Source organism: Poromitra crassiceps, assembly GCF_964638095.1.
Source record: "Poromitra crassiceps genome assembly, chromosome: 13".
Lineage (NCBI taxonomy): Eukaryota > Metazoa > Chordata > Actinopteri > Beryciformes > Melamphaidae > Poromitra > Poromitra crassiceps.
In genome coordinates this window covers 11,266,555-11,282,112 of record NC_139644.1, presented here as the reverse complement: position 1 = coordinate 11,282,112, position 15,558 = coordinate 11,266,555, and the positions used below count along the sequence as shown (strand labels likewise).

The 15,558-nt window shown below is 43.6% G+C and overlaps 1 protein-coding gene across 1 annotated transcript; it reads right to left on the bottom strand.

The window, feature by feature from the left end:
• Nucleotides 1-7,222: 7,222 nt before the first annotated feature.
• On the bottom strand, nucleotides 7,223-9,260 carry LOC310787957 (tripartite motif-containing protein 16-like). Its single transcript, XM_083649403.1, has one exon. The coding sequence runs from the start codon at nucleotides 9,200-9,202 to the stop codon at nucleotides 7,529-7,531; it is 1,674 nt and encodes a 557-aa protein (XP_083505529.1). The 5' UTR covers nucleotides 9,203-9,260; the 3' UTR covers nucleotides 7,223-7,528.
• Between the last annotated feature and the right edge of the window lie 6,298 nt (nucleotides 9,261-15,558).

Sequence of the window (15,558 nt, the reverse complement as noted above, 5' to 3'; positions counted from 1 at the left end):
CAAACCCCTGGTCTAACCCCAAGTTAAAACCTCTGCTCTGATTTCTGGTGGGAAAACAGGAACATGTGATGTGGGAGCTGTTTCCTGTGATGTGAGGTATGAGGCTCCCTGCTGTCTGAACATGATGGAACTGAGATGTTCACAGCCCATCCCCCCTCTGTCAGTAAGATGTTGCCGATCTGACTGCCTCCTGCTGAGAACTATCTGACAGAAGCAACCACCAACAGAGACCTCTGCTTGATTGCAAAGAGGTTTGTGCGTGTGCCCACTTGTGTATAGCCAAAGTGAAACGTCACTTCCTGCTTATCTCCCTGTACCAGCGCTGAAAAAAATATGAATGGCGGTGAACGGAGAATAACGTTACTTTTTTACGTTACATTAATTTTGTCAATTTAAAACATAACTTTGCATGTAAAGAAAGTCGCAGTTTGTCGTCAAACTGAAACGTAGGGGTTAGTTTCGTATAAAAAACTACATAGCTCGTGGAAGCTCGTGGCATGTCACCGGTCTTCAGCTTTGCCGGTAGAGAAAGTGACATCACTTAGGCGACAGTGTATGTAGTCTTTCTGATTTATAACTTATAATGCAACAGTTTGGCAACAAACTGCGACTTTCTTGACATGCAAAGTTATGTTTTAAATTGACAAAATTAACGTTGGCACCCCGTGGCACAATTCAAACGGGATCAAAAAAGTAACGTTATTCTCCGTTCAGCGCCATTCATATTTTTCCACCGCTGGTACAGGGAGAAAAGCAGGAAGTGGCGTTCGCTTTGCCTCTCTGTATGCAGCGCATTCCTGTGTGTGTCGGTTACATCATATTGTTTCCTATTGTTCCCGGATGTGACAACGTATTAATGATGGGTTTAAAAAGCCATCCATACTGCCTAGATTTCACATTTCCTCCGTTTCATGTGCGGAGAGGAAAATTCACTTCGCTGCTCCACTAAAAGTTGCATGCGTGCTCACTGCTCACCACCACTTTAAAGGCAGAGATAGGCTATTTAATCTGGGCAACTAGGCTGAAGTCTCTCTGAGGACTTCACTGCAGGGCACAAAGTAAGCACACAATAGGAAAAATACTCATGGTCCATAAATTTGTGGGAAGGGAAGCTCAGAAAGGCCTCCAGCAGATTGGAAGTTCAAGAGTTCACACCGGCCATCCATTAATCAACATCACAAGGCCCGAGCTCCTCCGCTGAGCTCGCTAGGTCAAGTTAGCACGGTGACGCGTCACGGATAGCAGCACATTTTCTTGTCAAGAACCGCCCTATTCTGCCTCTGAACGCCCTATACTCTGCCTCTGATTGGCTTACCCTGATATTCTTACCCTAACCTTAACCAATCACCACTCAACCCAATCAAAGGCAGAGTGCCAAGAAATGTGGTGCTATACCCATAATAACGGCGCGGCGACGTAGCAGCAGCGCGTGTGCATGTACACAAACGAGGAATGCATTTGGGGGTTTTTCGGGGGTCCAGTCGATGTACAATAAACCCCTCCGTCTGAGCGCTGACACCCGTACTGGAGGTGCACGGCCCGCTCGTGTAGAGCAGGTCGCTGTGCCGCCACCTTCATAATAGCAGGTAGATGAACAGCAGCACGTCTCATGAGGCGAGCCGTCCTAGATTTGCAAGACGCTCTGCGACCTTGAGCATTTCTGCCAGAGTGAAACCCAAGGAGCACGGATTAAAAAAGAAAGAAAAAAAAGGCTAGATTTGCCATCTGTAAGAAGCAGCATCTTGTTCGATTAGTTCAGTCTGTGGCGCAGTTGATCTGGTAAACTGGCATTTTGTAAGCTGGTAAGGGAGGAAGTGGAGAGCACCTCACAGGAATCTGTAGGCTATTATTAACCATTGATAGTATATATTAACACCAGAGAGAAATATGCTGCACACAAACAGTGGATCCCAGTCTGCTTTCTTTTGGTATTGTAGTGCATTATGTTTATTGCTGCTGTGTATATACAGTATATATATATATATATATTATATATATATATATATATATATATATATATATATATATATATATATATATATATATATATTTTTTTTTTACTGCCTATCAAATTATTGGGGGATTTACGGTGCTATTGGGGGAACCCCCTACTCGGCTAGACTTGAATGCGCATGGTGAACTCTTAGCGTTTATCCAATTTTATCAATCCAAATTTTTTTTAATTCTTAATTTTAACTTCTTAACTTAGTATTGGTTCTTACTACATTTGACTGCACTATGTTTTTAACTTTTGACCGTATTATGTTGTCTTGTCTGTCTCTGCATGTGCATAGTCTTGGAGTGGCTGCGGCCCTAATTTCACTGCTCATTGCTTCTGTGATGCTGTATGTGACAATAAAAACCTTGAACCTTGAACCTTGCTTAACATTTGCAATGGCACTACAACACAGTTGTGCATGGCAAATGTGGGATACTGAATTACCCCCCCATAAATAAATAAATAAATATGTATTTGCATGTTTATGATCAAGAGGAACATAGGGAACAATGTTTTGCGGTGCTAACCTAATTATCATGGCTTCCTCCTTTCTGATTTGCCAGATCAGAAAGTGCTAATTTCACTCAGCACTTCATACTGTAAGTATGTCTTCTGTATGTCTTACATTAATTGAATTGAATTGAATGAACCTTTATTTATACAGGGGAGCCTCACTGTCTGAGACAGAGCAATGTTCTGGAGCAATTTTCAGGAGCGCCCTGTGCCACAATACATCCATCATGCAGTAGTAGCAGTACATACTCGTACATTACGATACTATACAACACCAGACCATGGAGCACCCAGAGGAAACCCACGCAAACATGGGAAGAAGAACACACAATCTCCACACAGAAAGGACCGGGGAGATTCAAACCCACGACCTTATTGCTGTGAGGCGACATTGCTAACCACCGTGCCGCCCACCCATTATGCTCTGCAGAGTCTGCAACATTGCATAGTGCTGCACAATGCTTTTGGCTAAAGAGAAGAGAGTGAGGAGGAGGAGGAGGAGCAGTACTTTTTTTTAACAACATCCTGCCTCACATTCATACAATTACACACATTTAAACCTGTGAGCTGCCCAGTACAGTCGTCTTCTGCTGTAGTTCACTGGAGCAGTTGGCAGGGTTCATATATACATGAAAATGTTTTATTCCCATGGACAGTGGTTCTCGACGGAGGGTCGTGGGACCACCAGTGGTCCTTGAAAGAGTTCCAGAGGGTCTGGAGCTGATGGTTAAACTTTAGCATTATTTAATTTTCAAGAAAAATGGCTGTTTTGGTCATAGTTTCTCTTATCTCCCCACCTACAATACAGATAATCATGGGATTCTGGACAAAATCGGACGGCACGGTGGATCAGTGGTTACCACTGTTGCCTCACAGCAAGAAGAAGGCACCGGGTTCGAACCCCGGTACGTCCAAGGTCCTTTCTGTGTGGAGTTTGGATGTTCTCGCCGTGTTTGTGTGGGTTTCCTCCGGGTGCTCCCATTTACTCCCACCATCAAAGACATGTACAGTATATTAGGGTTAATACTCAGTGCCCCTGACCAAGGCACTGGCAAAAGAACTGGAGTTGGTCCCCAGGTGCTGCACTGCGGCTGCCCACTGCTGCTAGTTTTAAGGTTCGTAGTAGAGGATGGGTCAAATGCAGAGGATGAATTTGCCCATGGGGACAATGAAGTATAACTTATGTGTATCTAAGCAGGGGCAGCTGGAGTTAATTGGGCCCTGCTGAGCTTAAATGGGACTAAGAAGAGCAGAGTGGCAGAGCTCATACACACCTCAGTGACTCACAGCAGCGCCTGGGGAGGAACTTTTCTTGTATAATCGCCCAACCCAACACCCCCCTTCCTTGCACCCCCAACTTTGCCTCCTCACATCCCCCTAGCCACTAACCCTACACGCACCCCGAATCCCAAGTCTCTATACAACCTTCCTATCACTAGCTACAGCCCCTAATCCCACTAAACTCAATAAACGTCCATGAATGAGTGAATGAGTGAGTGTATGTCCTGACATCCCCTGCCCTCGACAGGACCCTGGAGGCCCAGCACCATGGGGAAAACATGACATCATGATTTAAGTATCATCATGAGTTAAGTAAGTAATACTATTAGATCATATTCATGAATATTTTTCACTTCAAATTGGTCAAATTTGACCTGAACACAATAGTGGAGTGTTAGGCTAATCTCTGCGAGTCTCTACGAGGTACTTTTGCAGAGATAGGCTACAGGTGAAACAGTGGTTTGTTTGTTTGTTTGTTTATTTTTCCACTCCAGAGTCGATTTCATTTTGGCCGTATCTCTATATCCGATGATAGTGTTGGATTTGTGGTGAAAAAATACATACACAGTAGTGATGCGCGGGCCGCAGTTATAACCGCGCTGCCCGCGGATATCCCGCCCTGCGGGCGGGCCAGATCATAAAAATAAACATTCTGATTAATAGCAGATGGGTTGCGGGCGGTTGAAACGATGTATCATTAATGAGGAAAAATAATATTAATTAGGCTACGTTCTCTAGTCTATGAATGTATTTTAAGCTACATTTTTCGTCAGGCACATTCTTAGTCGCCTATTGTAGATCCCCCAAAGGACCCACGGCCGTAAACCAAACAAAGCCATGTGCTCTCCACTTTTCGTCCAAATATGGTCAATGACGTCACCCTCAAAAAGGAGTCTCCGCTGAAGACGTGTTTGAAGAGAAGACACGTTCGTATTTTCCCATACAATGCAGCAATCAAGTAAACTAAACTTAAAGCTATACGTTAGCCGAGTAAGCTACATGAGGGCAAGTGGTGCACTGGACATAATACAGCATGGAAATTTATTTGGAGTCTTGGACTGCAGCAATCGCACCAACGGCAGCAGAAACCATAAGTTCGCTCCTTTTATAGTGTTTTATTGCGTTTATAGCGTCGGGTGCATGGCGGGCGCGGATCTATAAATAGTATGAAATAATTTGTGCGGATTTATGGCGGGCGGACAGTTCATGCCTAGGATGGCATAAAAGCTCATCCGCGCATCTCTAATACACAGTAGTGCTATACAGTCAACTTCGGTCACTAGGCAGTATGTGTGTATTGAACTGGGGAACATTGAACCCTGGGAACATTGAACCCAGGGAACATTCAACCCTGGGAACATTGATACGCTCCCAACTGCCATCATCCAGTCTGTCCTCTGCAACTCTGTCTGGTTTGGCTCTGCCACCAAACAGGACAAGCGCAGACTTCAACGGACAGTCAGGACCGCAGAGAAGATCATCGGTGCCAACCTGCCCTCCATCCAAGACTTGTACTCCTCCAGAGTAAAAATAAGGGCAGGAAAGATCATCACGGACCCATCTCACCCTGGCCACGACCTATTTGAACTCCTCCCCTCGGGCAGACGCTTCAGAGCTCTGCACGCCAAAACCAATAGATGCAAAAACAGTTTCTACCCACAGGCCATTACTCTGTTGAACACCTTAAAACCACTTAAAACCACTTAAACCAGCCACTCAATTAATTTATGTTCATTGTTCACTGTGTTCACTGTAAACTCAAGCCTCCCCACCCCATCACTCTCTCACATTCCCCCTGCTCTTCTCCCTTCTCCTGCTCTCTCCTCTGCTCTCTCTTCATTTCTATATTTTCTATATTATCAATTGTTCAAATGTTATCTTTATTCTGTATATTCTTGCTACTGTTGTGTCAGCTAGAATTAGCTAGACATACTTTCTGTGAAGCCCTCTGAGACATGCTTGTGAATTAGGGCTATATAAATAAACTTGACTTGACTTGGCCTCCTTCACGTTGAACGGCATACAACTGTACCGTGTACCGTGTAATATCTGCATAATCCTTGTCTACGAAACTTGTTTAGTGTTGCCATTTTACTGCACACATTTATTGTACATTCCCTTATATACTCATATTTAAAATGCAATCCCTGTATAAGCCTAGTTTACAAACCTACGTAGCGTTGTTGCTCTACTGTACATCCCCTTATATATTCATATATAAAAATGCAATATCTGTATAAACCTTGTTCACAAACGTTGTTGCACACCTACCGTACACTTTGACTGTACACTCCCTAATATATTCATATTTAAAAATAGCCACTTTACTACATTGTATATAGCACAGTCACCACATTGTATATAGCAGTCACTGTAAAAAGAGTATTTTTACAAAGTATTCTTGCCTTGACTATGTGTAACCTTCTTTCTCCTTTTTTATTTTTCTCTATATGTTGGGTAGCTACTTGTGTACTCTGTGTGTACTTGAGAGCAAAGCTAACCGGAGCCCAATTCCTTGTATGTGTTTGCATACTTGGCCAATAAAGCTGATTCTGATTCTGATTCTGAATATACACAACTGTCCCGTCCTCAGAACTCTGGAGCTGCTCCATGTCAAGTTAATAGAGAACCGATTTATTTGTTTGAAGTTTTTCTTCTCAAATAAGCTTAATTCTTTAGTCCTGGCACTGCTGCCAGCTCTAAGCCAGACAATGTACCCTCATATCTCCTGAAAAGAACCCTGGAAGCTCTCCCACTCTATAGTTTACTATCACTCCTAATTGACTTTCTGTGGAGCAGCTCCGGGCTTTATACCTGATCCCATCACTGGTCTGGGTCTTCATTCTCTGGTTTCTCTGGCTTTGGGAGATGCTTGTTCACACAAATATTAATTTGGCTCCTCTAAACCCCAGGAAAAACATCAATAAATTGCTTACATTTGTGCCTCTTAGGAGATGTGCCAGCAAAGTTTTGTTGAGCCAGACAAAAGAGATGTGAACCTAAACTGCTGTATATGCCACAGATGGAGAGAGAACCAGTGAGAAGAGCAACTCTTTTGCAAATATACTTTATACTGGCCTTTCAACTGTCTCGCACTAATACAACTAGTAAAGCAACTCACAAATGTCTTGGTCTTAAATGGCAAAAAGATTTCCAGCTTAAGTTCAAATCCCTCTGCATTCCCCCCCAAACATGGGTAGATATTCCATTTCACAATACAAATAAAAAAAACACTAATTATTTTTTGTGATCAAATGTTTTATTAACAGATTATTCAACACAACACAAAATAAGAAAAACAAAAACCACACAAACCTACAAAATCATAAACACCCCCCCCCCCCCCCCCCACAAGTCAGAGATGCACACTACAAAGCTAACCTGGTAACCTCAGTGGTCCCACGCACAGCTTCCATAAATGCAGTCCATGCCATAATATTTGTTCAACTTTAGCGCCATGTATACGAGCCACCAACATCTCCATGCCAGCCAAGTCCAGCGCTGAAGATGCCCACTGCTCAAAAGGCAAAGTATGAGGAGCACTGTTTAGCTTTCCATCTCTCTGAGCTACTTTTTTTTTGCAGCAGTAAGGCCTAGCAACAACAACGCTGCTGTCTCAACGATCAGCCCAGTAAAATCATTCAACAACAAAACAACAGGAGAACAAGGAACAGAGACTCCCAGCTCTACAGACTACTACTACTACTACTACTACTACTGCTGAATCATTCTGATCTACTTGAGCTTACACAACTCAGCAGTGTCATTATAATTTGGAAGCCAGAATCCAGCATAGAGGGGCTGAGTGAATGTGGTCTGGACTCTGTGGATGAGAGTCATCGTTTCAACGACGTTGTAGAAGCACAGAATACCTGCCCTGTGATCCAGGTACACTCCTACTCTGGAAGACGGAGGGCCTGAGACGGGAGTTTTGATATTGTTGTGTTTGAATACACATTTATCTTTGGAACAATCTAATGCCCAAGACTTGTCATTGAATCCAAATTGGCATTCATCAATCGTCCCTGTTCTGCTAATATCCATATATGAGACTGCAATTGAAATGAGTTCACCGCTGCACTCCACCTCCCAGTAACGACGTCCAGTCAGACCCTCTCTACTCAGGACCTGCCACCTTTCACTGAATCTGTCTGGGTGACTGGAATATAACGGTCCGCATCTCATACATGTTGCTTTTCTGTTTGCCTCGGATAATGACAGTTGTGTGTGTGCTGTGTTTGGATCCAGTGTGAGTTGACCTGAATATTGTAAGAATCTGGCTCTGGTCTTGGGCTCTGGTTGTGGCAGTAAAACATTCGCTTCACTCACTGTCAATGAGATCTTAGTCCATTCCTCTGTCAGAATGTCCTGTAGTTTCTCTCTGGCCTCTGACAAAGCCGCAGTCACATCGTCAAAGTGGCGCAGAGAGCACATATTGGTGCTGAGTGAGTCTGTAGATTCGCTGAGGCGTGACAGCGAGGGGTAACTGTGTAGAAAGTGGATGTGATTCTCTGTGTGTGAGAGCTGCTCCAGCTCAGCATACTTCCTCTTCAGCTCAGCAATCTCCTGCTTCAGCTTCTCCTGAAGTTCTTCGGCCCGACTCGCTTCCTCTTTCTGCTGAGATCTGATCTGCTCCTTCACCTCAGAGCTTCTCTTTTCAATGAGACGGACCAGCTCAGTGAAGATCTTCTCGCTGTCCTCCACTGCTTTATCAGCAGAGAGATCAATAGCCTTCACCTCCTGTTGAAGCAGTTTCACATCTTTCTCTCTGTCCTGGAGTCTCTGCTGGATTTGTTGCTGACTCACCCCGAGCTCTTTCTGCCTCTCGCTCCTTTCTGCTGCAGCTGAGACTGTGTCGTGGCCTCTATGGTCATCCATGGAGCAGAGATAACAGATACACTGCTGATCGGTGCGGCAGAAAACCTTCATCACCTCATCGTGACGAGAGCAGATGTTCTCCTGAAGCTGCACGGTGGCTTCCACCAGCCTGTGTTTCTTTAGTGGAGCTACATCATAGTGAGGCTGGAGGTGCTGCTCACAGTAAGAGGCCAGACACACCAGACAGGACTTGATGGCTTTGAGCTTTCTCCCAGTGCAGAAATCACAGGCCACATCTCCTGGTCCAGCATAGCAGCGGTCAGGAGGTGCAGCTTGGAGTCCGGTCTTCTTCAGTTCTTCCACTAAATTTGCAAACATGGTATTTTTCACAAGATCAGGCCTTGGTGTGAAGGTCTGTCTGCACTGGGGGCAGCTGTTGATTTTATTCTGCTCCTCTTCATCCCAGTATCCTTTAATACAGCTCATGCAGTAGTTGTGCCCACAGGGAATAGTCACCGGATCTTTCAGTAGATCCAGACATATCGAACAGCAAATAGTGTCTTGGTCCAGCTGAATTCCTTGCTGCGCCATTTCACTTCTCAATGTGAATGTCAAATAGTTTCACTTTTCTCTCAACAGATAACAGTTGTGCTGATCTGCAGTGAACGGGCTTGTCAGCTCTTGCACTCCACGTACATGTTTACACCCATCTTTAAACTGGCAGATCTGTGAAAGGGGAAGGAACAAGTGAGACCAGGAAGAAGAGGGGGAGGGGTTATCAAGCATTGCTTTGTTCCAGGAAGAGGAGCTGTGTTAAAGAGGCAGTGTGTTTTTAGCCCTCATTTACAGTATGAAATGAAGATCATGAGAAATAAAAATGGAATTGTTAAACTTGGGGTCAATGACTTTACTAGGATTTAAAAATCTCGCTCTTTCTCTCTAGTCACACCGTTACACATGAGAAACCAGTATCATGAATATGTTTTATCTTTGATTGTTCTAAAGATTGATTCCCTTTAGTTTTTCCACTTCCTCTCCTCACCCAGTTCACTTCCTTTACCCCACTTCTTTCCCTAGCTTTTTAGGCCGTGTAGCATCTTTTTCTGACCGTTAAACGCTGGAAGTACGCTGGGGAGCACTGATCTCAGCGCACAATATGCAAGGAAGCAGTCTGAAAGTAACGTTAGCTCAGTGAAGTTAGTAACTAGCTTGATAGCTACAGCTAATATTAGCTAACAACACATAGTGATTTAGCTCAACACTCACCAGAAATATTAAGTGTCTAGCCAATCTGCTCCCACAATTGAGCCGTTCTGTCTCGGTTGTGATAGTTTCTCCATATGATTAGTTGTCTGAAAGGAGCACCCGACACCCTGGTCTTTCTGAAAAGTTAAAATATTTTCAGCTGGGAGCTGGGCGCACAAAAACGCTGGAGCGCTGTGAAAACGCTGGGCGCTGCACACTTTCTCTAGACGTCCGTGTGCGCCAGGATACGCTCGCTGCTCATTGGAAACAAACAACTGAAAAAAGACGCTAGGTGGACACAGGCCCTAATTAGTTATTTTGTTCACCTGTTGGTTCCCTCGATCACTGATTGTCCCCATTCATTTCACCTGAGTTCCCTCCCTCCTTATTTAAAGTCTGCACTTCTCAGTTTCCTCCAATCCTTCCACACCAATGCATGGGGCGGCATGATTCATAGTCTGGGCACCTTCCACCCCGCTTTTTGTCATGGGGGCGTAAACCCCGGACCCAGAATTAACACCGGATGGCAATGCGCCTAACAACGTCTTTGTTGCCGTTAGCTTGACGCGGTGATGTTACCTAAACTAGAGTCTGATCAAAACAAAGCTAGCGTTACATAAAACAAAACGTTTATGCAATATGGCATCTCCGCCAGCACCGCCTGACACACCGGTCAAAACGGTGAAAGAGGATTCTGATACTTGGGTCAAATTGTCAAGTTAACGTGAAAGTTGACGAGCTAGAAACGCTGCCATCCGGTCTAGGGCGGGCTCTAGGCCGGAGCCAGTAGGGTGACAAAATCAATTGTGGGCGGGAGCCAGGCTCTTTCTCGCCGAGAAGAGCCTGGTGACGCGAGGTTATGATTCATAGACAGCACTGCATTAAAGGGCAGCTCCTGTGTTTTTCCTTATTGCCCAAATATTGTGTGCTGGAACAATAAATATTTTCACCTGGACAAAAACTGTTTCTGAACACTCATTATATTTTCTGCATCCTGACCGATGCCCATGGTGACAAGTCAAAGTGAAACTTAGAACCAGAGCTCTCCTTTACATTGATCTTTCGATTGTAAGCCTACTATGAAATCATTAGAATAATATTGAATTCAGATAGATATTGGAACATAACTTCTGTCTTTGAGCCCTAGCAAAGAAACCACATGATCAAAACCACATGGCTTTATCGGTGTGATGTATCGCACCTCCAGATCGCCTCGCTCGTGGGCTCAAAAGTCGCTTGTCCCGATCTTGACTCTTCTCGTTCCTGGCGCCACAATGGTGGAATGAGCTCCACCCTTTGGTCAGAACTGCCGAATCGCTGCCAATCTTTCGGCGGAGACTAAAAACTCACCTTTTCAGGCTACATCTGGGCCCTTTTTGAACTAACATCTTTTAATAAATAAAAAAATCATTCTCAAACCTACTAATGCTGCATGTTACTTCCTTCTCAAACTACTTCCTACATGGTGCTACTCTAGTCTATCCAAATATCTTAGCTGTCATTGATTGTGTTGCATAGTTGTTTTCTGTACTTTTGACAAAATGTGATATTGTAAGTCGCTTTGGACAAAAGCTAAATGACGTAATGTAATGTAATGTAATGTAATGTAATGTAATGATGTCACATGTGGGGGTGTGGCTAGCATCAAACACAAACACACAGTGGCTGGATCCCATTTGGCCTCTCCTCCATCCTCACGGCCTCGGCTCCTCGCTGACCCGGCATCACAAAATAACCCGCCATCATGAAGGACGTTCCATTTGGTTAAAAAAAAAGCATGAATGATCCTACACGTTCTTGTTCATCGTTCTTGGACGAATTAACTCGCTAGGTCACAACTGGTACCACACTTTTAAATACTTTTAAAAACCCACTTGTATAGCCTGTCGTTTTTATAACTTTGTTTCTTTGCAATATTGGTTTTATTTGTCTTTTAACTTTGTTTGTTGCTTTTATTGTTGAGTGTTTGCATTGTATAAATTGTATTTTTACTTGCTGTTTCATGCTGTGCAGTGCACTATTATGCATTTTTATGATCAAAACTGTAAAACACTTTGTGACTGCTGTATTGAGAAGTGTGATACAAATAAAGTAACGTAAAGTGAGTAAAGGGTGTATCTTGGGGTGTATGCGCAATAAAGATATCGAGTCCAACATTTTCTAGGAAAAATGTTTTCTTTTAAATCTTTGAACAGCTGAGGAGCTGCTGTAATTAAATTGCTGTTACTCTTTTGCAATCAGGCAAGAAAAAAAAATCAATTGTTGTCTTGAGGGAAAGATGAAAATGAAGAGAGGAAATCAATCCTATCGATGCAATTCGAGGGAGGGAGTAAGCGTTCCTTTGGTTGTTCTGAACAATGCTGAACGGGACAAGTCTTTAAACCTCAAGCCACACACAGGAAGTGGCACTTCCACTGTCAAAGTGGAATTTTACCAATAAATCACATTAGCCCAATGTCTGACGGAGCAGCTCATTGACAAAACTGTCACCAACAACTTGACCGTAATCTATTCGCGTTTTTCTTTTAACTGGGTAACTGGGTATTTTAGATGGTGCTGAAGAAGGGACCGCATGCTCTCACTATCTGAACTGGATCAAAGTCAAAGGCATGTTTTTGTTCTGCGGTAGCCTGTAGGCCTGATTACCATTCAGACAACATCATCATCCTTATAAATGAACCAAAGAGGAGCAAATCATTCATAGTCAAATCATATCAATTTAAGTTAAAGGGGCAGTGAGTAAGGTTTTTACTGGCCCATAGCTGAAAATGACCATCCCCATCTGTGTGGGCTTTGATGGGGTGGTTAATCAATACTCAATGAGTCTTGGGCAGGTGCAGAGATTTGTAGCTTTCGTTTTGAAAAGCAGGAATCACTTTCCAGCCTGTAGTCTGTTTTGGAACATCAACTCCCCACTCACTGAGTTTTAAGACTCTCACAGCCTGAGATAACAAACCCAATATGCAGAGAGAGAGAGAGAGAGAGAGAGAGAGAGAGAGAGAGAGAGAGAGAGAGAGAGAGAGAGAGAGAGAGAGAGAGAGAGAGAGATGAATACTTTATGGGGCAACAGTTAATTACATTACATTACATCACATTACGTCATTTAGCAGACGCTTTTATCCAAAGCGACTTACAATATCACATTTTGTCAACAGTAGAGAAATCAACTATGCAACACAGTCTATGACAGCTAAGACTTTCTGAAGGAATAGAGTAGCACTTCTAGAAAGTAGTTTGAGAAGGAGTAACATTAGTTGGATTTTTTTTTAATGAGAAATGTTTTAATGGCATTTTTTTATGAAATATTATTAAGCTGAATGTGATTTTCTGATGTTTGTTTGATGATTATATTGAAAGAAAAGCTGATCTGTGTGAGCTACTAATCTACTTGCAATACACTTCAAATAAAGGGCTTTTCAAATAGAATGTCTTCATTCCTTCCAACAGTTTGAGATTGTTATAGCGTCTATTGTAATGAAGAAAGAGTTACTCAGGATACTATATTAGAAAAAAAAACGGGTTGCAGAAATGGGGAAAACAGTGCTTGTGATTATGATCACATGCCATAAACTAATAAAGTGCACTCAGTAGTGTGCAGATCTCTGCCAGGCACCGCTACACCAGGGCCGGCACCACGGGGGGGTGGGGGGGTTGTTTGGCAGTGGGATTTCAGAGGCTGTGGCATTTTTAAAGGTAGAGTGAAGATACTTGTATCATATGAAACTAGAATTCCTAGGCATCTGTTGGTACCAACCCTGTCATGCTAGCTTGTCGGGAAGTGGGTGCAATAATGTTCCAAATTTGAGCTAACTTTTGGTGAGGGAAAAACTGCCGTGGCCATTTTCAAATTGCCCCTCACCATTTTTAACTGACCCCTCAGTCACTTCATCCTGCGCTACGCCTAACAATGGCCAAACCGAAACCCAACTGCGAAGGGAACCGCTTGCCGATAACAAGGCAACACATTGTTTAATTGAGTTTGGCGTACAGAGAAGAGTGAATGGCACATATCGTGCTTATAGCCTGTCTTACAGTGAGTAGCCTATATACAGTATCGTATACAATAAAGATTTACAAGCTCGTTGGATTCAGTTACGTTGGAGAAAGGGTGGGGGGAAATAAAAAATAAAGCAATAGACTGCTGCCCCCGCCATACAAAACGAAAATCCTGGTTTTCATTCACGTGAAATGCCAACATTTTATTTTGGCGATTGGGTTGCTTTATAATGGGGAGATGTAACGTTAACGTCACAGGGTTTTCAATGGGCTTTCGATGGCCAGAAAAAAATTGTTGGTCACATTTCAATAACCGTTTCAATAATCGTCCAAAAACTGTCTCTGCACTGTTAGCCGTATACGAGGGATCAGCCGAGCAGCATTTTGGCAAACAAACCGCGTCACTGGGTGGCAACGGCAATGGAACCCTATGGAGCCCAAGTGGCGCGAGGCTTGATTGTCTGACTCTAGCCAGTTAACTCTGTTTACATTTTTAAAACTGCGACAGTTCACACAACTTTAACACGACATGCATATATTATACATCAAACTCTTGAGCTACTTCTGCTCTCACTCGGAATGTCAAAATATAAGCGATGTGATGTATAGTTTTTGAGATATTAACGTTTGTTTGGCACAACTCATACTATTAACTGCTGCGGGGTTCCGCATTTCTGGGTGTCAAGTGACGTCACGCTGATTCGTCCTATTCAGACAGCCTGTCCCGGCTGACAGGGAGACAGGGAGGTTCTTGGATGTCCCCGTCGCCAATAGCGATGCAATTCTTTCTGAAATGCTGTCACAAACGAAATACACACATCCACACACCCACAGTCCTTTGTATCTACATTAACCTTAATATTCAAATTTGTTTGTAACTGGGTTTAGGCCAAAGTCAGGTTATAACTTTTAAAAGCTCTGGTTCTCGGCCTCTCTCTCTTGTCTAGTGCTCTGTGGTGTGAGAATGAGCTGCCCAGCCCCGCCTCCCTGCCCCGCCCCACCCCGCCTCCCCGCACTGCTCTCTCTCCCATTGACATATAATGATCTGTAGCGAGCAACAGGGAACACACTCACACAGACACACTCACACCAGGCCCGGCGTTGGGGGAGGGGGCAGACCGGGCCAGGCCCCCCCCCATTCCCCAAACAGGCCCCCCTGTTAGTACAGTGTACTTTCACAGAAACATACAGGTGCTGCAACACACGTAACACGCCCATGCACACTGTCTTTGTGTTTCAAAACTAGCACAGCCTTTTTTGTATTTATTTATTTATTTATTTATTTATTTATTTATTTATTTGTGTGGATTTCCCTGTTAATTTTCCAAACTCATGTTGATATGGAAGTTTGAACGTTAAATTTAGACTTTTGACTTTAAAGTGGCAGCCCTATTCAGCTATTATTGGAGACGACTTGTGGATTTCTGCTCATTCCGCTATAATCCGGTCATGCAAGGCTGTGGAGTGAGACCAGATGAATGAGGCCCTAAAGGAGGTAGGCTATAGTCCAACAGAGGCCACAATGCTACCACTGCACCACCGTGCCCCCTTACATTATTTTTTAAAAATAATCCAACAGTATTCATTATGTATCATCATCGATTATTATTCTCATAGTGCTTCTTCGAATATATTCAAATACTTGTCGCTTCGAAGCTCAAAAATGGTATTTGGGACAGCCCTAGTGGACAGTCTACGTGTGTGCA